We start from the raw sequence: 25,434 nt of genomic DNA, 5'->3' as shown, positions 1-25,434 counted from the left end.
TGGACAGAGGTTCGTAACATTGTACAGGAGACGGGGATCAAGACCATGCGCACGGAAAAGAAATGCAAAAAAGCAAAATGGCTGTCTGAAGAGGACTTACAAATAGCTGTGAAAAGAAGAGAAGCGAAAAGCAAAGGAAAAAAGGAAAGATATAAGCATTTGAATGCAGAGTTCTAAAGAATAACAAGGAGAGATAAGAAAGCCTTCCTCAGCAATCAATGTAAAGAAATAGAGGAAAACAACAGAATGGGAAAGACTAGAGATCTCTTCAAGAAAATTAGAGATACCAAGGGAACATTTCATATACAGACGGGCTCAATAAAGGTCAGAAATGGTATGGACCTAACAGAAGCAGAAGATATTAAGAAAAGGTGGCAAGAATACACAGAAGAACTGTATAAAAAAGATCTTCATGACCCAGATAATCACAATGATATGATCACTCACATTCACCTAGAGCCAGACATCCTGGAATGTGAAGTCAAGTGGGCCTTAGGAAGCATCACTACGAACAAAGGTAGTGGAGGTGATGGAATTCCAGAAGAGCTATTACAAATCCTGAAAGATGATGCTGTGAAAGTGCTGCACTCAATATGCCAGCAAATTTGGAAAACTCAGCAGTGGCCACAGGACTGGAAAAGGTCAGTTATCATTCCAATCCCAAAGAAAGGCAATGCCAAAGAATGCTCGAACTACCACACAATTACACTCATCTCACACGCTAGTAAAATAAGTTCAAAATTCTCCAAGGCAGGCTTCAGCAATACATGAACCATGAACTTCCAGATGTTCAAGCTGGTTTTAGAAAAGGCAGAGGAACCAGAGATCAAATTGCCAACATCCGCTGGATCATCGAAAAGGCAAGAGAGTCCCAGAAAAACATCCATTTCTGCTCTATTGACTATGTCAAAGCCTTTGACTGCGTGGATCACAATAAGCTGTGGAAAATTCTGAAAGAGATGGACATGCCAGACCACCTGACCTGCCTCTTGAGAAACCTATATGCAGGTCAGGAAGCAACAGTTAGAACTGGACGTGGAACAACAGACTGGTTCCAAATAGGAAAAGGAGTACATCAAGGCTGTATATTGTCACCCTGCTTATTTAACTTATATGCAGAGTATATCATGAGAAATGCTGGGCTAGAAGAAACACAAGCTGGAATCAAGATTGCTGGAAGAAATATCAATAACCTCAGATATGCAGATGACACCACCCTTATGGCAGAAAGTGAAGAAGAACTAAAGAGCCTCTTGACGAAAGTGAAAGAGGAGAGTGAAAAAGTTGGCTTAAAGTTCAACATTCAGAAAACTAAGATCATGGCAAATAGATGGGGAAACAGTGGAAACAGTGACAGACTTTATTTTCTTGGGCTCCAAAATCACTGCAGATGGTGATTGCAGCCATGAAATTAAAAGATGCTTACTCCTTAGAAGGAAAGTTATGAACAACCTAGACAGCATATTAAAAAGTAGAGACATTATCTTGTCAACAAAGGTCCATCTCAGAGAAGGCAATGGCACCCCACTCCAGTACTCTTGCCTGGAAAATCCCATGGACAGAGGAGCCTGGTGGGCTGCAGTCCATGGGGTCGTGAAGAGTCGGACATGACTGAGCAACTTCACTTTCACTTTTCACTTTCATGAATTAGAGAAGGAAATGGCAACCCACTCCAGCGTTCTTGCCTGGAGAATCCCAGGGAGAGGAGAGCCTGGTGGGCTGCCGCCTATGGGGTTGCATAGAGTCGGACATGACTGAAACGACTTAGCAGCAAATGTCTGTCTAGTCAAGGCTATGGTTTTTCCAGTGGTCATGTATGGATGTGAGAGTTGGACTATAAAGAAAGCTGACCACCAAAGAACTGATGGTTTTGAACTGTGGTGTTGGAGAAGACTCTTGAGAGTCCCTTAGACTGCAAGGAGATCCAACCAGTCCATCCTAAAGGAGATCAGTCCTGGGTGTTCATTGGAAGGACTGATGTTGTAGCTGAAACTCCAATACTTTGGCCACTTGATGAGAAGAGCTGACTCATTTGAAAGACCCTGATCTTGGGAAAGATTGAGGGTAGGAGGAGAAGGGGATGACAGAGGATGAGATGGTTGGATGGCATCACCAAAACAATGGACATGAGTTTGGGTAAACTCTGGGAGTTGGTGATGGACAGGGAGGCCTGGCATGCTACAGTCCATGGGGTTGCAAAGAGTCAGAACCGACTGATTCCCATTGCTAAATTAGAGAAAGGTGGGGGATTATTTGGGGAACTAGTCAACTAGTCAGTAATTTTTTCAATTATTGAAAAAATTCACATGGTAGAAGGAGAGAGCCTTTTGACAGCCTTGCCTGTGTCACTGTAAGGAAATGGATATACATGAGAAATACATCAAGGAAAGAAGCAATAGCTTTCACTGATACTGAATTGTAAATAAGAAGACTTTCTTGGATAGCCAAGACATGGAAACTACTTAAATATCCATCAACAGATGTATAGATAAAGAAGTGGTATACACACATTCTCACACACACACACACACACACGTGCCTGTGTGCTAAGTTGCTTCAGTCATGTCCAACTCTTTGTGACCCTTAGACTTAGCTCACCAGGTTCCTCAGTCCATGGGATTCTCTAGGCAAGAATACTGGAGTGGGTTGCTCTGCCCTTCTCCAGGAGATCTTCCCAACCCAGGGATCGAATCCATGTCTCTTATGTCTCCTGCATTGTCAGGCTGCTTTTTTACCACTAGTGCCACCTGGGAAGCCCTGAGCCACTGGTGGTATAGTCACTAAGTAGTGTCTGACTCTTACAACACCATGGACTGTAGCCTGCCAGGCTTTTCTGACCATGGGAGTCTCCAGGCAAGAATATTGGAGTGGGTTACCATTTCCTTCTCCACTGAGCCACTGGGGAAGCCCATAAATATATATATATACACAAACACACACACAATGGAATTCTACCCAGCCATAAAGGATGAAATAATGTCATATGCAGCAATATGGATGAACCTAAAGATTATCATACTAAATAAAGTCAGTCAGAAAGAGTAAGACAAACACCGCATGGTATCCCTTGCAGGTGGCATCTAAAATACGACATAAATGAATGCATATGTGAAACAAAGATTCTGCCCACCATGTGGGAGACCCAAGTTCGATCACTGGGTCAGGAAGATCCCCTGGAGGAGGAAATGGCTACTCACTACAGTATTCTTGACTGGAAAATTTCATGGACAGAGGAGTCTGGCAGGCTACAGTCCACGGGGTCCCAAAGTGTCAGGCACAACTGAGTATCTAACACTTATGCACACTTACAAAACAAAACCAGACTCATAGATATAGAGAATAGATTTGTGGTTGCCAAGTGGGAGGTGGGGTAGGGGTGGGAAGGACTGGGAGATTAGGATTAGCAGAGGCAAACTATTATGTCTAGGACAGATGAACAACATGATCCTACTGTAAAGCGCAAGAGACTGTATTCACTATCCTGTGACAAACCATAATGGAAAAGAACATGAAAAAGAATTTTTATGTATGTACATGTGTATCAAAAAGTCACACTGCTGTACAGCAGAAATTAATGCAGCATTTTAAATCAACTATACTCTTTAAAAGATTATTGAATCTAAAAAGACCTTATGGAGTTAATATATAGAGAGAATCACTATATATATATATATATATATATATATATATATATAGAAAGTCACTTGGAGGAATTGAGGACCATTGACTTGGTGTTATCTTTTGCAGTGATCAGAAAAGGTCAAATGAATACCTAGGGAATTAAAAATGAACCCAGTTTTTGACCTATTAAATTTATACTGTTTGTTTTTGAAATACCTAGGTGATATCCTGTAGTCAAATGTAGAAAATCTTAGGGCTGAAGCTAGAGATGTGTTTTAAAATAATGTAAAATGTCCATGCATAAAATCACCACTGTAGAAGGGAAAAAGTCAAACCTATCCAAAGAAATTCTGATAGTGTTCTACTGAAATTGAATGTACTTTCCAATGTAATCACACACCATTACAACCTTGTGTTAAACGATGAGGAACAAGCAGATCACCAAGAACAGAGTCATAAGCATGGTTTGGACCTTAGCAGGTCGCCTGCCCTGACTGTAAGCTACCAGAGCACAGGGCCTGCTATAAATCCCAAAGCATTAACACAGTGGCTAGACCACGGGCTTAACTCAGAAAATGTTTATAATATTAAATATCTCCATTCCTGGATCTGACACTAACCAACTCTTTCAGGAACTTTTTTTTTTAATAATCCCAAGGTTAAGATTAATCCTAAATGAAAAAAATCCTTACTTTTTATTTATAAAACATAATTTTGCTGCTTTAACAGTCTTAAGAGACTTAGCAGTGACTCTATGACCTATATTACCTACACCAGTGATATTTTCTTAGAGAACATGAAAGTCCCAGAGTGGAGAAGTTAACGTTTGCTCTTTCAGAGACCAGCGCTCCAATCTCCCATAGAGCAGTGCAATAAACGGACAAGTCGGTTAGAAATGACATTCTGATTTTAAATTAAGGCTCTGGGAGTTTCCGAAAATTTGTCATGATGATACAGAGCTACCAAAAGGGCAATGCAGCAAGGAGTCTGACCCCACAAGTCACCTCCGTGTGTCATTAGCCTGGGAAAGAGACATCAGTTCCACCTTCAGTGTTGAGGGCCTCTTCTGCTTGCTTGAGTTATTGATTAATAATGTTCCCAGTTTGCTTTAGAGCTTTTCAGAGGCTGTCACTTCTCACCTCTGGCTGTGACACGTGTTTGATATCAGGAAAGTCACCTCTACTTTTGTTGCCCTAAATATCAGCCAGGAATTTACATAGCTGCATGCCTATTCACAGCACTGAGGGAGATTGTAGGCAGGGCTGCTCTTAAGTAAAATTGCAATTGTTTGAGCAATCTCACCCCTACCTTACGCAGACTTGGGGAACATTCTGTCATTAGGATCTCTTCCTTTCTCCAGGTGAAAAACTGCCTGCAGGACAGGATATGTTAAATTCATCCAAAAGTATAAATTGCTGATAACTCAATGTGTTACTACTTTCTAAGATTTTCTTGCATTTTAAGAGATTAAAGTCTTAACCTTTAATCAAAGAATTGGTTATAATTTTGAAATTTTAAGTACCAGTGAGCAGGTAGAAAACATATGTCTTAAATAAGATATGAAATGGGGATGGGGTGTCTTCTGAAACTATGCCATGCAAATAAACCCACTCTCTTATGGATATATTTGGCTTTTGATTGCTTGATACCAATATATATGCTATAATATAATTTTAATACCAATATAAGATGACTTTTAAGGTGAATTTCTAAAACCCTCAAGAGGAAATATTTCCAAATATTAAATTAATCAATGTTCAGTAAGGAATAGGACCACCTCAGGTCATTAGGGAAAAGCCAAATTTAGGGGAAAAAAAATTGTGCAGATGAGCTCAAGGTCAATGTTTTTGAGAGTATTTGACTTTATATCCTAATGATAAGTAGTAGAGTTTGATGCACTGGGGTTGACTTTCAACAAATGTAGGGTACCCGGCTGCCTGATTTGTTTCTTTTGATACTGAAATAAGCCAAACATTTATATCTGTTCAGAAATGATTTCAGGTTATTTTTCTATTCTAAACATAATCTGTATTTTTTTAGTGGTTACAACATTTCTTCTTAGATGGCATCTATACAGCTGGGCTTCCCAGGTAACACTAGTGGTAAAGAATCCACCTGCCAATACAGGAGACTGAGGTTCAATCCCTGGGTCAGGAAGATCCCCTGGAGGAGGAAATGGCAACCCACTTCCGTACTCTTGTTGGAGAATCCCACAGACAGAAGAGCCTGGTGGGCTACAGTCCATGAGGTTGCAAACAGACAGACATGACTGACTGAGTACATACAGTTTATTACCATTTTTGAGACATTTTTAAGCAACTTAAGTCTAAGTTGAACACACAAGCTGTTCATTTTGGAATACCTGCCTCCTACCACCACCACCGCTGCTGCTGCTGCTGCTGCTAAGTCGCTTCAGTCATGTCCGACTCTGTGCGACCCCTTAGATGGCAGCCCACCAGGCTCCTCCGTCCCTGGGATTCTCCAGGCAAGAACACTGGAGTGGGTTGCCATTTCCTTCTCCAATGCATGAAAGTGAAGAGTGAAAATGAAATCGCTCAGCTGTGTTCGACTCTTAGTGACCCCATGGACTGCAGCCTATCAGGCTCCTCCACCCATGGGATTTTCCAGGCAAGAATACTGGAGTGGGTCGCCATTGCCTTCTCCGCACTACTAGGCAATAAACCCTAGATTTGTCTTTTGCAGTTAGTCATCCAAATAAGTTTTTATTAATGGTCTGTGTGGGGCTTTTTAGGCTTTATTTTTAGAAGTTTTAGGCTTGCATCAAAGTTGAGCAAAAAGTACAGAGAGTTCCCATGAACTCTCTCACTCCACCTCACCCCCAGTTTTCCCCACTGTTAACATCTTGCATTAGTGTGGTACATTTTCTACAACTGATGTGCCAATATTGATACTTTATTATCAACTAAAGTTCACAGTTCACATTAGGGTTAACTCTTTGTGTTTTACATCCTATGGGTTTTGACTAATGTATAATGGTATAATCCACTATTATATTATTAGGCAGAATAGTTAAACTGCCCTAAAAAAGCCCTGTGATCCACCTATTCATCCCTCACTCATCCTACCCTGCCCCCAGCCCTTGAAGCTACTGATCTTTTCCTGCCTCCATAGTTTTCCCTTAGTATGTGTATGTGTGTGTGTGTGTGTGTGTGTGTGTGTCTGTCTGTGTGTCTGTGTCCATGTGTGTCTGTGTGTGTGTGTGTGTGTCTCTCTGTGTGTGTGCTCAGAGTGTCTGACTGTTTTCAATCCCATGGACTGTAGCCTACCAGGATACTATGGAATTTTCCAGGCAAGCATATTGGAGTGGGTTGCCATGTCCTTCTCCAGGGGATCTTCCTGACCCAGGAATCGAACCTGTATCTCCTGCACTGCAAGTGGATTCTTTACCACTGGGCCACCTGCAAAGCCCTTTGCCTTAGTCTATCGGTTTCCAACTATATGTATAAGGCAGGGAACAATTTGGCTAGAGTAGTATCATAGAGATAAAACACATGGGATTTAAAGGTTTTCCATAAAACACATTCAGAGATAGTATGGGAACTACATTATTTCACCAACTATATAGATGAATTCATTTACATTTTATTCAACTGACATTAATTGATAACATACTATGTGTCAGCAGTGTTTTAGATGCTAGAGTTACCAACAATAAGCAAGGCAGACAGAGTCTCTGGCCTCTTGGTACATATAATCAAATCGAGAGTAAAAGGAAAAGACAGAAATTAAACCAAAAGTCAAGCATTTTTCAATACTGCTGAATAAGATAATGGAAATCAAATAGGGTTCTGTGATAGAGTGACAGCTGGAGACAGCAGTTAGGGAAGCGGGAGACCCGGGCTCGATCCCTGGGTTAGGATGATCCCCGGAGAAGGGAAAGGCTACCCACTCCAGTGTTCCTACCTGGAGAATTCCAAGGACTGTATAGTCCATGGGGTCGCAAAGAGCTGGACATGACTGAACAACTTTCACTTTCACTTTTCTCTGAGGATATGACACTTGAGCTAAGAATTAAGAGATAAGAAGCAACCGAAGAGAAGAACATTCCAGGCAGAGAGAACTGCAAGTAAAATGGCCTGGATATAGGAGCAAGCAGAGTCTGACTGAAGAAAACAAGCCCACAGGGCTGAGTGAAGTGAACAGAAGAGAGTGTATGGAGGTGAGGCTGGGAGCAGCAAGTGAGATGGGAAGGCAAGGCCAGGTCACAAATAGCCCTGTAAGCCATAGTGAGGAGTTTTAGTCTGTATTCATAGGAAGCCCCTGGAGGCAAGAAAGTGATATGATCTGATTCATGTTTTTAAATGATCACTGGATCTGCAGAGTATCTTAAAATAAATACTAACATGAATACACAAGAGTACTAATGATGTCAACCTATACAATGCAAATCCTAAAGTAAAAGTGGTTTTTGAGATCATCATGGCATGTGTCTGGCCCATATCTACAGCACTCCCTTAAAGAAATAGCCAACTGAGACATCAACAGTATTTTTGGTCATCTCCACAATTGGCCAATTTTAACACTTGGTAAGGTCAGATGGTAAAGAATCTGCCTTCAATGGAGAAGACCCAGGTTCAATCCCTGAGTCAGAAAGATCCTCTGAAAAAGGGAATGGCTATCCACTTCTTGCCTGGAGAGTTCCATGGACAGAGAAGCCTGGCAGGCTACAATCCATGGGGTCACAAAGAGTCGGATACAACTGAGCGACTAACACTTACATGTTATGGACAGCCTATGCTAGCTATAGGGATATTTACTCTCAACTCCCTACCAAAACGAAAAATCTTTCCAAAGAGAACTATAAATGAATACATCATTAGAAGTAGTTCTGCTTTCCATGGGAATTCTCTGGTGGTTCCAGTGATTAGGACACGACACTTTCACTGCCCAGGGCTGGGGTTCAATCCTCAGTTAGGGAACTAAGATCCCACAAGCTGCATAGCACAGCCAAAAAATAAAATTAAATTAAAAAGAAGTATTTCTGCTTTCCACTATAGTCTTTTATTTTAAACTTTGGAAAACCATGGTGTACCTGCACTTAGAAATTACATTTTAAAAATATGAATGAGATTTGGCCAGCAGGTGTGGTTCCAATACCATGGGACACTTGGGGATACGAAATGAAAACTGGCTAACCGCAGTCCAGGTGCTTTACTGCTTATTACAGGCCCAGCTCCAGGGAACCAGGCTCCCCTCTCAGTGACTGATTTTTCTTTCTTAGCTTACAAAGGGAATTGGAGCAATAAGTGCTTCCACTGTCTGTCTCTATGGCAATAGGTACCCTAATGTCACCCCTTAGATGGCAACTATATCTATTCACTGAATAGTTTTCAGTCCCTACTATTATGATAAAAAAAATTTATTTCATGAAAAACGAGATTTAGGTAACAAGTAAGCTTCTTCCCCAGCAACCATGAAGTACAGTTTGTAAGAGGTATGATCATTCATAAGCAGAATATACTCTGTGGGCTTTTCTTTTTCAAGTGTAGGGTATTTATTCCCAATATCTCTCTTCTAGTTGTTTTTGAATGATAAAATAGTATCATTTTCTTCCTATTTTTATTCAATTATGAAAATTAGTCAGGTTCATTGTTCAGAGTTTGGTAAATACAGAAAAAACACAGAAAAGCATGTGCAAGAAAATAAAACTCACTCTCCTTATTTAAAAATAATCACTATTAATACCCTGCTAACATTTTAGATGCATATACATACAAATACAATTTAAATGCTATAGTGTATTTTTTTTTGCAACCAGACTCTCTCACAAAACATACTATGAGGAGATCTTCACATCATCAAATATTCTTCTAACACAATTTTAATGGTTTTAAGGAAGTCCATAATATGGCTTACTCTATTTTATTTAACTTATCCCTCTGAAGTGAAGTGAAAGTCATTCAATCACGTCCGACTCTTTGCGACCCCATGGACTATATGGTCCATGGAATTCTCCAGGCCAGAATACTGGAGTGGGTAGCCTTTTCCTTCTCCAGGGGATCTTCCCAACCCAAGGATTGAACCCAGGTCTCCTTCAGTGCACGCAGATTCTTTATCAGCAAGGCCACAAGGGAAGCCCCACTTATCCCTCTATGTTGACATTATTAACCACAGATGTTTCTGTACACATCTTAGAGTAAATCCTTGGATATGAAATAAATGGATCAAATAGGATAATCGTTTTAAATTATATTGCCAAATCAACCCCCCCCCGGCAATTTACCAATTTATTTTCCCACTAGAGGTAGATGGATGATAATATTCATGTACTTAAGAGATACTATTTTAAAAAGAAAAAAGTTGCCAATTTGAAGGAGAGGGGAAGTATATCATCACATTTTTTTTAATATTTTAAATTTAAAACTTATTTTAAGGTTAAACATGTTTTGGGGGCTTCCCAGGTGGCACTAGTGGTAATGAACCTGCCTGCCAAGGCAGGAGACATAAGAGCTTCATTTTGTTCCCTGGTAGCGGAGATCCCCTGGAGGAGGGCATGGCAACTCACTCCAATATTCTTGCCTGGAGAATTCCCATAGACAGAGGAGCCTGGTGGGCTACAGCCCATAAGGTCGCAGAGTCGGACACAACTTAGCACACAGCACAGCATGTTTTTAAATTTTCATTGTTTTTGAGGGAGAGGAGATACATAAATTGCCTGTTCACCTCTGAAGCAAAGACTATTTGTTGTCCCCTAACATCCATTCTCTATTTTTTTAGTAACAGAAGAAATGATTTTTAGTTGAGCACATAGCCTTTTAAAATAAAGATATTTCTGGGCTTTCCTGGTGGCTCACTGGTAAAAAAAAAAAATCCCCTGCCAATTCAGGAGACATTGGGTTCAATCCCTGCCTCAAGAAGATCCACATGCTGCAAAGCAACTGAGCCTAAGCACTACACCTATTGAACCTATGCTCTAGAGCCGGGGAGCCACAACTACTGAGCCCAAGTGCCGCAACTACGGAAGCCCATGCACCCTAGAACCCATGCTGTGCAACAAGAAAAGCCACCACAATGAGCAGCCTGCACAGCGCAACTAGAGAGTAGCCCCCTGCACGCTGCGCCTAGAGAAAAGCCCACCCTGCAATGAAGACCCGGTTTAGTCATAAATAATTAAATAATTTTAAAAAAAATTTAAAATACACAAAATAAAGATATTTCCCATTCTCATTTGCAGGTATATGTCTATGCGTCAACTCCAGGTTGATGAAATAAAATGTGGTGTACATTTTTTCATGTCCTTAAAGGGAAAGAATAGTGCCCTCTTTCCTCTTCATCATTCCTGATGGTTGGAATGCAGATATTATGGCTGCAGCTTCAACAGCCATTTTGGACCCTGAGGATGATTTAGAGATGGTGGAACAGAAAACTAGAGGGAGCCTAGATTCCTAAGAATTTTATACAAGTGTCACCATGAATGGCTGTGAGATTTTTATGTGAGAGGCTGTACTGTTAAAGCATGATTGGTTTGCATTTTTAGTTTCGAGAAGCTGAACCTAACCTGGACTGATACAAGATTTTTTTTCTCATTTTTTTTTCTTATTGATTTTTAAATGCTCTTTTTATTTTAAGATTATTTACACTTCATCTGGTGCACATGTCTCAAACTTTTCCAATTCTTCATTTGGTCTTAATTTTATTATGGAGTTAGGATTTGCAAAAATATCATTATTCTTAAATTTACTTGATATTTAAATTCCATATTATATATTCAGAAAAATCAGATAACAGTATTAGCCTAGAAATATAAATTCCAAGAATTATTTTGTCTCAATCATCATAAGGCAGTACTGAGGGATAATTTTACTTCCTCTAGGCATGTGATTAAATGGTTATATTGCAGGCTAAAGTTATTTAGATAATGAGAATTGTGTATACTTTTGAGGTCTTAGTCAAAATTTATTCTTCACTAAAGCAGAGATTTTCCAGTTTTAATCCGTGGAGCTCTGGGTTCAAAGCATTGTCTCAGAGGTCTCCACTGGGGCTCAGGTGGAGCTGAGTGGGCCACTTCTGCCTGACACCCCCAGTCAAGGTTTTAAAGGCAGTCACTCTGTATTACTTACTGAAGTTTCATAAAAGAGGCCCTGCAATATGATTTCCTCCCACACAGACAAGAAACAGAGAGTAACAATTTCCTACCAGATCATAAGCAGTTAGCATCTTTTTCTGCATATCTGGAATTGCCCCCAGAGGCTCTAGATAAGGAAAGTTGTCTTTCATCACAAGAGAGACGGAGGGAGTATTGTCACTGGTGATGAGCCGAGAAGACAGGGTCAACAGGCACTGCTTCAGACTGGCAGTTGGAGGAAGTCCACACAATTCCTTAACAGACACTATGGCATTCTGTGTGGGAGAAAACATAGAATTACACTTCTGACCATAGTGCTCAGGGTGATGACCCTGAGCACTTCCAGTACACAAAAGTACATTCATTAGAAATATACCCTTAAATACGTATGTAATTTGAAGTAAACTGGATTATAACCAACCCAAAATACTATAATATACATGGAGATAACACGCAGAGCTAAGTCACAATTACATTTTGTCTTTCCCAACTTTTAACAAGTGCTACAAATATGCCACAAAGCAAAGGAGATTATGACCTAAAGTTACACAGTACTTTTCAAAGCAGGGCTTTGGAATATTCTGGAATATCTGAAATATTCTGGACAATGCGTACAAGTTAACACTAACTGATCATGAAAATATTATTAAATCCATATCATGATGATCACAAAAGCAGGTCACTGATTGTACATTGGAGTGCATCTCCTTTGAGATTTTTCCTACAAGATAGCAGGCTGCTATTGCTCATCACCCTTTTTTCACATAACCATCAACGGTATCCCTTTGTCACTCCATCAGAAATGCACCTGACAGACGTGCATAAAACACACTTTATGTGAAGCTACATTTGTCCATGTGACAGGCATTTAAAAGAATATTTGAAATAGCAATTATGCCTATTAACAATGAACAATACCTAACCAAGCATGCCTCATGAATTCAGTGACAATGATGGCATTCATTTTTATACTAATTAGGCTCTAACTAATCCTTTATGTTGAAATGAGATAAGTTATGCTAACAGAAAAAACTTTATCCATAGCCAAATCTCCTTAATATTTATTTTAAACATATAATACATGCAAAGGAGATATTTCAAGAATTATATGGAACTGTATAAAATCTACTTCAAATATATAAAGTTAAGTGTAGAAATGACTTATAACTAATCTAACACAGGGGGTTATAACAGTTGCAGAATTATGTCAGAAAAAGCCAGATAGATAACGCTAATATTTGGAACCTATTTTTATAATAGTGGTTAAGTCAACCCACTCCCAATCATACATTTACAATCTAAGTATTTGTATGTAACATAGTATTTTTCATTATAGCAATTTAAAATTGATTTTAAGCCCATTCCAGAATTTCTCTGTGAAATAATGTAAAAATAAAGTTTTCACCAAATCATCGTGTGCTGTTCCACATTAGGTGACTGAGAATCATGAATGATTATTGGGTTTGGGGGGTGGCTAATTCTGTATTTAAAGCTCAACATTCCCATTTATTAAATGCAATATTGGGAAAATTACTTAACCTCTTCAAGCTTGTTTTCTATTTTGAATGTAGGGATTTTTGGTGGTTACTATAAAAATGTTAACTAAAGGATCAAATAAAGTGCATTGAAAAATATTCCTCTCCTTTTTTGTTCTCATACATAGACTGCTGCCACTTCTGCGAAACAAGACCTCCTTGTACCTTGTAGGAACTTATTAAGCATTTGTTGTTTGATTGTTTCTCAGTAACATGAGCCTAGAATAAATATAGTAAATAGCATTAAAGAAAAAGTTTTCAGCCATCTCTGATTATAAGTATTAATGAAGGCAAGAAAACTGAATTAATTCCTACATGCTAAGACTGGGTAATTTACATTCTCTCTCATTTAATTCTCATAATAATCCTATGACATAATTATTACTATTTTTATCATCTTATGAGGAGAAAACTGATGACCATATATCTAAAATAATTTGCTCAAAAATCACAGTGATAGAATTTAATCCAGAATCCATGTCCTTTCAATTAAAGCACAACACTAAGAGACAACTAAATAGTTTTCAACAAGTTCAAGTGCTGAATTTTATTAGTTTTTTACTTGTTTCATGGAAGATAATTTATTATTATTGTACACTTAAACAACTAAAAAAAAATCCAGCAGGCATTACATGTTTTATATGGCTTTAAATACCCTTCTATGTTCTTATCTACAAATATTTTTATATATACTTATAATTAGTATGCATGTCTGTATATATAAAATTTTGTATATTACATGCACATATACTATTGTATATTCTTTTTTTCATTGTTTCAAATACATATTCCCATATATCAATTTACTGTGTACTAAGGACATTTAGTGGATATATAAAACATTTTGCTACATTGATTCTCTATTAGTTGATTTAACAAAGGTTTAACAAAGCATTCACAATTAGAAACATAAAACATATGTTTTACAAAGTTACAAATGTAGGGAAAAACTTACAGTTACAGGGTGGAGTAAGAGGGAAGAGCTAAATTGGAAGATTGGAATTGACTACATACTACTATATATAAAATAGATAACTAATAAGGACCTACTGAATAGCACAGGGAACTCTACTCGACACTCTTTGATGGCCTATATACGAAAAGGATCTAAAAAAGAATGGATATACATATATTTATAACTGATTCACTTTGCTATACATCTGAACCTAAAACAACATTGTAAATTAACTATACTCCAAGAAAAGTTTTTTTTTAATATATGGCTTATCACGGGCAATACTGAACTTAATTCAGCAGTACACAGGTTTATACATCCTCTGTGATAATTTTTTGAGGAATCAGATCATTAGTAAAAACACAACATTCAACATTCAACGTTCACTGGTGAGAGAAAGATCAGAAGAAGCAGGGGTAGGGAAGAACAGTATGGGACGTTTCCTACCTGCATATTTTCTCTCATATCTATGGCTTCTCGTAAGGGATGAACTGCTATCTTAAAGATGTCATCTATGTTTTTAAGACCAATATTCCTGAGCATGGTACACTCCCGAACTTTCTTCCCCATTCTCACTGAAAGGCTGCGCTTCTGTGGCTTTCCTCCTCCACTTCTATTAGTTATTGCTATATGGACAAAAAGAGTTACATGCTCCATGATGTCACCCACAAAGGAACGGAGGGGAACATGCCGATATCCAGGCTGCAAGCATTCAAACGGTATTGTATATTGCCCTATAAACTCATCCCCGATGTAGTCATCATCCAGAACCACAAAACGGATCATGGCCAGTTCAGGCAGGTTCACTTGAAACTCAAATGTCTCATCAAAAATAGGATTATCACTGTTTTGTTGTACAGTTTTAGTTCTTTGTTCCGAACAGTCCGCTGGAATTCCATGTATCTCTATACACACATAGGGATCTATGACATCCCCTTTGGCACAAGCTCCCTTGGGCTTTGGGAAGTTCTGACCACTGATAATCTTAATATGAAGCACTAGAGGAGACACCCCAGGTACAATGCCCTTTGTGTTTGCACTGAAGTAAGAAACTTCATCTCGCATGATAGACGGCCTTAGAACATAACCACAGCCTCCATTCTGAAGAAACCAGCCAGTGTGGAGGTCCATCATTGGACCTGGCGTCTGAAAATTCATTGCCACAATCTGACAGCCACAATTCCAAAAGTCCTGTGGATTCAAGTTACTGGAATCAATTCTCATGGCGCTTGGATAGATTCGTGATAAGAACTTCTTATTATAATTTACAAAATCCTCTGGGTATTCATTTGCAATTCGGCTGGCCTCTGTTTCACTAAATGAACAAATTTCCCAATAGTTTTGGCTTTTCATAGATAATTCAAAATCCCTGTACTGAACAGATTTACAGATAGATACCAAGTCAGAGAGCTCCCTGCACAGCAAGATCTGTTTCTGCTCACCATTGTAATCTACTGACATCCTTCGAGACATTTCAGCTTCTTCATCTTCATCTGTAACTTCTCCTTCTAAAACATCTGTATCAGAAGGCAGTTTCTTTCCTTTCACAATGATCATTCTTTTTAATTTTTCTGGTGATGGGAGGTAGGATTCTGACAGCAAAGGTGCTTCAGTATAGAGTTTACTGCCAAAGACCTTTTTCATCTGTTGGACCATGACCTTCTGCTGTGGGAGGGAGCAGTGATTTCCCAAGCAAAGAATGAGTGGGTATTCAGAAGCCACAAAGGCAAATTTATTTATCACCTCTATGACACTTCGAAAGGAAAGGTGTGTTGTCATGTTGTTTCGATTACAAAGAATCGGTTCGTTGTCTGAGCCATCATTTACATCAAGTTCAATGCTGCGACAGCCCATTTTCAAAGCTCTAACATACCCGTTAATATCAGCTGGCCCCCTGAACTGGTCTTCAATGAGATAGGTGTTGTGAGAGGCATTGATGTAATAGTGAGATAAAGGCTGGGTCATGTCTTGGGCAACCTTATTTTGTTCAGGATCAAAAATGTTACATTCTGGTGACAACAAATACTGAGTAAAGCCATCAATTGCAAGAAACCCTTTCTGACGTCCTTCTTCGGAAAGTTCATATCTCCGAATAATGTCTAAGCACATGTCCTCAGTGATATGAGTGACTCCTTGCTCAGCTTCCAAAAAAAGCATGAGATCATTGGCATCCAAATATTCTTTGTTTTTCGATATCTGCACAAGTAAGAAATACACTTCTGGCCTGGTGCAAAGTTCACAAAAAGCTTCGCAAAACTCCTCTTCCGTCACTCGAGTTGTCAGTTTTTCTTTGCTCTTCTGTATTTCTTTAAATTTTAGCCTAATCTTGGACTCCTTCAGGGTAGGGTTGAGTTGTTTTATTAACTCTACAGATGTGTCTTCCAACATAATCCCATTCCCATCGATATCTGCTGCTTCAAACACTGTCTTCAACCACATGAACCTTGGTGTGTTCTGGTTGCCCTCCATAAAATCGAGGGGTTGCTTACTTCGAGAAACCAGATACCGCAACCCTGACACCCAGATGTTTGCTACGTCCGCTGAATTGGCCACTAAGTCCAGAGACTCGTAGTTTTCCCCGTGGAGTATGGAAAAGGCACAATCCTCACAAATCTGGTCAGCAAGACCATTGTTTCTAAATGTTTCCGTGTTTTTCCCCAGTCGGATCTCTTTTATGGCAGAAATATCAAGCTTAGCTTTCTCGAGGTCCTTCTTGGAAGGTTCCCAGCGAAGAGCCTGCAGGTCTGTGTCCAGAGTGAAGAACCGGTTGTAAATGCGAGAATTCGGCCGTACTTTCTTCAGTTCACAGCCAGCCTGCATGAAACTGATGCAGTCGCTTGCGCTGCTGATTTTCTTTTCCGACGGCATGCTGCTGAAAGACACGGTTTTCTTTCTTCCACCACATTTTTGGTTTGCAGGATCCTGTAAAACAATTTGAAAATAATGAATCAATTTACTTTACAAAACAAACAAATTCGGTAACACTCTATGAACTCCTCAGATTCCATTCAGATATTATGATTATTCGGACAAAAGCTAGCCTAAACTTTACTTTTTGTATTGTTTCAGAAAGAAGACATTTTCCCCAAAATTGAGATTATTAGGTTCAGGAAAAACCTATTTTTTCAATGTCTGTGTGTTCTTTGAAATGAAATTAACTACAAATCACTCTTATTTGTTCATTAAAGAAGATTTCCTAAGATCCTCTGCCTGTTGGTACTTAAATAACCTTGCTCAGTCCCTATAGATATATGAAACAAATAAAGCTAAATTTCTTTAAAAAGTTGTCTTCATTTATACTTTGTTACAGTTTAATTTTTATACTTAAAATTAGTTCAAATAAAAAAATTTTACCTTACTATACATTACATCAAAAAGTCCTTACAATATAGCTTAACGAAAAAAAAAATCACTTTTTTTCCTCAAACTATTTTGAAGAATAAAGGCATCTTGAAAGTCAGATTCAGAATGAGCAGTAAACAATAACCCTCACTTGAGCAATCTTTCAACAACATTATAATAGAGTAAATGATTTAAATGAACATTATGATAGAGTTGCCATATGATTTGGCAATCCCACTCCTGGGTATATATCCAAAGAAAACTATAATTCAAAATGATACATGCACTCCAATGGTCAGAGTAGCACTATTTACAACAGCCAAGATAGAGTAGTAACCCACGTGTCCATAGACAGAGGAATGTATAAACAGCTGGTATATATAAACATATACACTGGAATACTACTCAGTATTAATAAAATAATGCCATTTGTAGCAACATGCATAGACCTAGAGATTATCGTACTAAGTGACGTTAAGTCAGAAAGAAAGGCAAATACCATATAACATCACTTATATGTGAAATCTGAAATACGGTACAAATGAAGTCTGAAGTGAAAGTGGCTCAGTCGTGTCTGACTCTTTGCGACCCCATGGACTATATAATCCATGGAATTCTCCAGGCCAGAATACTGGAGTGGGTAGCCATTCCCTTCTGCAGAGGATCTTTCCAACCCAAGGATTGAACCCAGGTCTTCTGCATTGTAGGCGGATACTTTACCAGTTGAGCCAGAAGGGAAGCCCGATACAAATGAACTTATTTACAAAACAGAAACAGACTCACAGACATAGAAAACCAACTTATGGTTACCAAAGGATTAAGGGGATGGGGAGGGATAAATTAGAATTTGGGGATTAGAAGATAAAAACTACTATATATAAAATAGATAAAAAGATCCTGCTGTATAGCATAGGGAACTATATTCAAACTCCTATAATAAATCACTATGAAAAAGAATATATATGATGTGTGTGTGTGTATATATATATATACATATATCTGAATCATTTGCTGTACACCAGAAACTAAGGCAACATTATAAATCAACTACACTTCAGAAAGAAAATAAAAATAAATGAACATTATGAGATTCAGACCTACATTTCAGTATAAGGCTATTAACAGACACTGCTTAGAACCAAACAGAAATATGAATGACTTCACTAATTTTTGAGGTTCTTCTGTTCCAACCAAAGATTCAAATTAATAATGCTCCCAATCACATTATCAATTCAGACAATTCTCCCAGGAACAAATTTCCCAAAGTACCTTAGTACATGTTTATAGTGGCCAATTTTATAAAGCATATCAAAGAGGCAGTGAAGTATAGAGAGCCAAAGTCATGGTCCTTAGGGCAAAAATGACTAGTCTCAAGTTGGTTTTATTCCATTCACTAGTGACCTTGGGTAAGTGACTTAGTGACTCTGAATCTTAATTTGTGCTTTTCAGTAGGAACTAATGATCATTAAGCATGATAGAGTATTATTGTAAGACTCAAAAGAGAAAATGTTCATGGATATTTTTTGTTAAGGTTAACCTTTTTGAAGGGAGAGGAACATTTCCTCATATATCTGGTCTCTGTAGGACTGTCATTAGGCACCAACCAGGATATTGGTGGTTATCCAGAAGTTGATTCACTCCTGACCTATGAGCATTTAAAACAAATCTTCAATGATAAAAAAATGTTTAAAAACAGCCATATGATATTACTATTTGAAACACTGAACAGTGTACCCAAAGCAGTCTAGGCTGTTTCCTTCACTGGCATTCTTTTAAAACACGATAGAATCTCTCTAGGATCTCTTTTAACTACACTTTTGCCTGTAAGAGTCTCCCTATTTTGTGATTCAGAAAAAGGCAGGACGGCTTATTATTCAATTGACTAAAACCTTGCCTGGAAAAAGGAAACAGAATTTGCTTTAGTTATGAGATGTTGGGAGGATGATTCATTAACTCAAATATATATCTGATCTTTAAGTGACAAAGATATAAATTAGTCAATTTAGATTAGAGGTTTTTGTCTCTTGGTGCTCTGGCATTTAAAAACTTACTCCTATTTCTCTATAGAGTTGTTATTTTTAATTACCCCACAGTGGTCAATTGCTTCATTTTTATGTTAAAAAACAACCATAAATTTTCAGCTGCTTATATGCAGATGCACTATTAAAACACATTTGAACACATTTAAATTCATCACAGCCCACATGCTCAGAAAAATCAGATGTTTGTATTTTCCCTCACTTTCAAGGCAGGAACCTAATGGTACTGCTAAGATGGGATTAATCTACCAAGTAAAATACTGAGAGAAGCTGTGAATTGTGATGGTAAGTTAAACTGTGACTCAGTTTTCAAAACTACCAATTTACTAGACCTTTAAGTAATGAGAGATTTCACATTAAAATTTTTTATATAAGCATATCATGTTCCAAATAAGATGATTGTCAACAGAGTTATAAAACCTATAATAGTTTCTAACAAAGCCTAAATGGGAAATCAGTGTTTTCTGAATGTACATCTATAGAACCTGTACCCTATACATGGTATTATACCATTCTTCCCAACAGTCTAAGCACCACTCTTGACTTCAGCCACTATTTGTTTATGAGAACAAAACTACTGCTACCAGAAAAGCTTTCTCATATAAGCCTCTCTTCTTTATGGTGATATCTTCTTATATCAAAATTTGCTCTCCTAGAAAGGTAAGTCTTTAAGAAATAAATGTTTTATATCTACCCTACAAAAGAATCCATCTGCCTCATAATGCTTATTTCTTGCCTCGACCTGTAACTTTTACATAATTATAAAACTTAACCTACAATGGCTTAAAACTTAGAATTAGTGGAAAAGATATGATCTTAGGTTGTCATCTCACAAAGGACAAAATGCAAAGTTATTACAAGCCTCCAAATGAGCAAATAAATACATATATATATTACATATATTACACAAAACAATAAATTATTTATAGCTCTTTAAATGTGTTTTATTACACTGAAATGGGGGGGGGGAAGTGTTTAAATAAATCAAATTAATAAACCTGTTTCCATAAATTCCCATTGGCATTTGCCCTCTGAAGCCAATAAGGCCAGATATGCTGCAAGTTCCTTAACAAAACTCAGCAAACAAAACCATTTTTCATCAGAACACACTGATAAGCCCCATAGGGAACTTTGCTTATTTAATGTAAGTACAGTTTTGGGTCTCAATAATGAATCATTTTAATATAATAATTTTTTAAAAGTATACTAAAGCAGTACAAAAATGTGAATGCACACAATGCCATAGAACTGTACATTTTAAAATGGTAAACTTATGTTTATTTTATCACAAAAAAGAGCATATTGGAGCGTTGTACAAAAATTTAAGAGTAAAGGAAAATACCCATGTTTTCCTACCTCTGACCTGATAAGCATATTTAAGCAACTAATTGTAATGCAATGTATTCTTTCTATTTTTTTGGTAAGCTGTTATTAAGAGAATGATGGTTCTTCATTAAAATAAAACAAATTTACAAAACCTTTAAGGATAGCAATCAAAACACCAGTTGTCAAACTATGATTAGAATCTTGTTTCACAATACAGAAATTCAGCTACATAAATGCAGATACACTAAAGTGACATTCACTTTTCTTTTTTAGTTAAAGAGGGGGGAAAACATTTATTTCTGAACAGTTTTCCTAAGAAAGTCTCCAAATAAAAATGTAATAGACTATAACTAAAAGACAAAGAAAAATATAGGCACATAAACCTTATTTTCACCACAGGAAGCCTATCTTGTCCTTACAGATAACCTATGAACTATAATCCCGTACTAATGATATTCACCCCAGTTTTATGAACTTCCAAGCAAAATTCAGAAAAGGTTTAGCTGATACATGAAACCTTCAAGAGATTGTAGACAATATAATCTAGGACCCAAATGAGCCCCAACAATGGACGCTGGTACCATTCTTCATTCATTCATTCATTCAACAAACAATTCTTCATGATAAGGATCAGCACATTCAAGAGTTTTTTGGAGCAACTGATAAAGCCTCATTTTTATCTTGCATAGATCACTTTAGATGTGCACTTGAAGGATTTGATAGAGATGAAACTGAAGATGGTACAGTAGGTGAGTACTACAGCATTAAAGGAAAGAGATGTGATGTCCTGATTCACAGGAGACTTCAAGTGAGAAGTATCAAGAAACAGGAGGTAAAATCAGAGGTTCCTGACTCAATCTAGGATGACTCGTAGGTTTCTGGCTTGAATGAAAGGTGAATGGAAATACTGCTAATAGATAGGAAATACAAGGAGAGGTTAAGTTGAAGAGGAAGCAAGTTTACTTTGTGTTATGGTGGATTTCAGATGACCACAGGCCACCTAGGTCAAGAGGCTGGGAAGAGGAGAAGGCTTAAAGCAAAAAATAAAATAAAAACAGGCTAAGGGGTAAAAGAACCAGGAGCATGAGTCTCACAGGAAGGAGCAGGTCTGGAAAATAAGATGTTAAAATGGCTTACTGGATTCAGTCATTAAGATATTTACTGGTAACTTTAATAAGAGAATGTTTCATGTTGTCTTCAAAAGGGTGAGGATGGTGACAGGGGTGACAACCAAATTGCAACCTGAAAATAGCTGGAAGCAAAGAGTTCCAGGAAAGAAGAGCAGATACAAAGTTCCATCAGTGGGAAAGAGGATCAGGATAACTATAGTGCGATAAGTGAGGGGTAGTGTGGCCACAGATGAGAATGAAAAAGCAGGCAGAGATTGAGAGTGATAAGTCAAGAGAAGGCTACCCTCATATTACTGGTTTTATTGACTTATATTGGTGACAGTTTAAGAAATGGATTCCAAGTGTAGCGTATGCATTAGATATTTATATTGTATGTAATGTATACTTATATCTAGAGTGTCCCATCCAATGGGCCTATGCCCAAATCCACAACCATGCCTGGCAGTTAGGTAGTCTAGAAAAAACCCAGCGCCCTACACAAGGCCTAACTCTTCACACAGAACTCAAGGAGAGGCAAAGGTGGTGTCCTCACTATGTCTGTTGCCTTCAAGTTTCAAATAAAGGAAGATTGCAACTGTAGAATCACATCATTCTTTTCACATTAACATTTCCAAAGCTATTTTCTCACAGTAAACTCAAACTACTTAATGCAAAGTCACAAACAAATGACATCACGTCCTTATGATGAGCACCATGCGACCCACCTAATGTCATTGTGTGGGACAATGAGGGCAGAGGTCCTGAGACACACTGCTGAGAAGTGGTTGGAGTCTGACCCAAGCTCTGTGAACAGGCTCAGCCTGGTGGTTCTCACTAAGCCTCGTTGCTAAGAAGCTGAATTTTATTATCCATTAAGAAAGTGTTCATTCTCTACACCATCTTATAATTCAAGAGAATTAACTAAAGGCAATGTGAAGTTATGCATGCACATATCTATCACCAAATTAAGTTTTATGTCTGTATATAACATTACATTTCATTTGTAAAAGGTGATCCCTTTAACAAAATGCACTAAAGTCAGCCTCTTTAAGAAAACTACTCCACTGTGTATATGCCATGGTGGCGTTAAGAAATTCACTGAGTTATAGGAAGGCAGTGATCCTCTAAACATTTTTTTAAATGACACATCTTAAATGACTCTCCTAACCTGAAAGCAAAAATGTTGATTTTCTAAAGGCAAAGATGGAATAAAATGTAGAAAGAGTCCATTTCAGTGTGGGTTCTTAGTACCTTTTATTTGTTTTGTTGAACAGAGGAAGCTTTCTGTTGTGCTATATCTCACTGCCATCATTCACTCATTAGAATTCATTATGACATGACTCTCAGTAAAAGTGATTATCTCAGGCTCTTCTGACGGCAAGATTTCTACCCAGTTAGGGCTTTTCTACAAATATGATGCTCATTATGCATGTTCTATGAATTAGTTGAAAATACAGTACTCATTTTCGCAAAGATTAACTGAACACCTACTATGTGCTAGCACCATCCCAGTGATTAGTCCTTTAAAATTTATTAATCCCAACACTAATGGCACCTTGAATAAATGCTCTCTTTCCATCATACTTTTAATGTATAGCTTTTATAACTGATGAAATTTGTAAGTAGAATAATGACAAAATCATCAAATGTAATAAGTCAAAACATGTAACAAATGCTTTTAAATAAATAAAAAGTAGCTTTAAACAACATTGAGGGTGTTTGAGAACCAAGACCATAAAGCGGCACAAGAGCTGATGAGGCAGTATTTAAAAGGAAGTACTAATTGGAAAAGACTCTGATGCTGGGAGGGACTGGGGGCAGGAGGAAAAGGGGATGACAGGATGAGATGGCTGAATGGCATCACTGACTCAATGGACGTGAGTTTGAGTGAATTCTGGGAGATGGTGATGGACAGGGAGGCCTGGCGTGCTGTGATTCATGGGGTTGCAAAGAGTGGGACACGACTGAGCAATTGAACTGACTGACTGACTAGTAATTAAGCATAGTTAAATTATATCTTTACCACTAGGGCATTTATTGAGATACTTCAAACTGCACAAGAAAAAAACTAAGCTTTAAATAAAGTGTTCAAAATCTATAGTTTTAAAAATCATTGCCATTTTACAAGAAAACAAATACAACTTTCACATGGAGCTACACTATAACTTTATGCCATGGGGAAAAAGTCTTAAATCACACAACCCTACCTATGACTCCATTTTTCCAAGATGTGCGAGAAAGCCCTGGCCACTAACTGTGCGGCTTGTAAGAGTTTGCTGCAGGAACCCAGAAGATGGCATCGGTGGGTTTAGTCACACCAAAGCCCTGTTGCCATGTTCTCATAGTAACTGCTAATAGACTGCAAGCACTTTATCAACCGCAATAGTACTGGATTTTTAATAGGCTAACATTTTTATAATGCCTCCTAAAATAACTGGAACAGCAGAAGCAAGATTATAGAGCCATATTTTGTTAGTTTCGTTTTGAGAAAAGAGGTTTCCTTACTCTCTAGACCATTCTGCAGACCATCTCTAGACTAAAAAGGCTTTGGTTTGAAATTTTCAACAAAACTAGGAAGAAACCAACTCAAAGAAATGGTAAGAATAACAGTAAATAATACCAAAATATTCTTTTCAGCCGACTCAGTGGATATGAGTTTGAGAAACTCCGGGAGATAGTGAAGGACAGAGAAAGTTGGTATGCTGTCCAGTCCACGTAGGCTGCATGTTCAGCCGTGTCCAACTCTATGACCCTATGGACTAGAGCCTGCCAGATTCCTCTGTCCATGGGATTCTCCAGGCAAGAATACTAGAGTGGGTTGCCATGCAGGAGATCTTCCCAACCCAGGGATCAAACCTGCGTCTCTTGCATGTCCTGCATTAGCAGGCAGATTCTTTACCACTGCGTCACTTGGGAAGCCCAAGCACTGTAGTCCATGGCGCCACAAAGAGTCGCACATGACTTAGCAGCTGAACAACAACAATCCTTTCCAGATCACAACTTCAAGAACACTATAACCTGATTTATATAGTTTAAATATTATGTATGATGTTTGTTCAACAACAGTGGACTAAAGATGAATTATCTTTTCTTGAACTTTATTCTACATACCTTCATCTCTGTGATTCATTCAAGAGGCAAAATTATACACTTAATTAAAAATCTCTGACTTTTCATTGCAGATCAATGCACATAGATAAAATCAAAGATTATTCACCTGTTTGGAATTATTTTTTCACTTGTACAGAAATTAAACCCATATGGGTGAGGAGATATGGCTGCAGGTCAATAAAGGCTGGAAGCCTATGTCTCTAGATGTCCGATCATTCTATTATTCCATTGAATCCTGCCATCTCTGTTTCCCCCACAGAATAAGGGCACAAACCCTGTGATTATTTATTATCAAACCTCACTACCTGAT

The 25,434-nt window shown here is 38.0% G+C and overlaps 1 protein-coding gene across 1 annotated transcript in view; it reads right to left on the bottom strand.

Moving 5' to 3' along the window:
• The window catches only part of PLCL1 (phospholipase C like 1 (inactive)), a 369,533-nt gene that overhangs the window by 63,415 nt on the left and 280,684 nt on the right, over positions 1-25,434 (bottom strand). The window contains exons 2-3 of the mRNA XM_068969188.1: positions 14,645-17,119; positions 11,779-11,982 (exon numbers count right to left, since the gene is read on the bottom strand). Coding sequence (XP_068825289.1) covers positions 11,779-11,982; positions 14,645-17,119 — 2,679 coding nt within the window. The remainder of the gene's footprint in view (positions 1-11,778; positions 11,983-14,644; positions 17,120-25,434) is intronic.

Source organism: Capricornis sumatraensis, chromosome 3 (assembly GCF_032405125.1).
Source record: "Capricornis sumatraensis isolate serow.1 chromosome 3, serow.2, whole genome shotgun sequence".
Lineage (NCBI taxonomy): Eukaryota > Metazoa > Chordata > Mammalia > Artiodactyla > Bovidae > Capricornis > Capricornis sumatraensis.
Note: the sequence above shows the minus strand (reverse complement) of the source record. Positions and strands in the feature narration are given on the sequence as shown.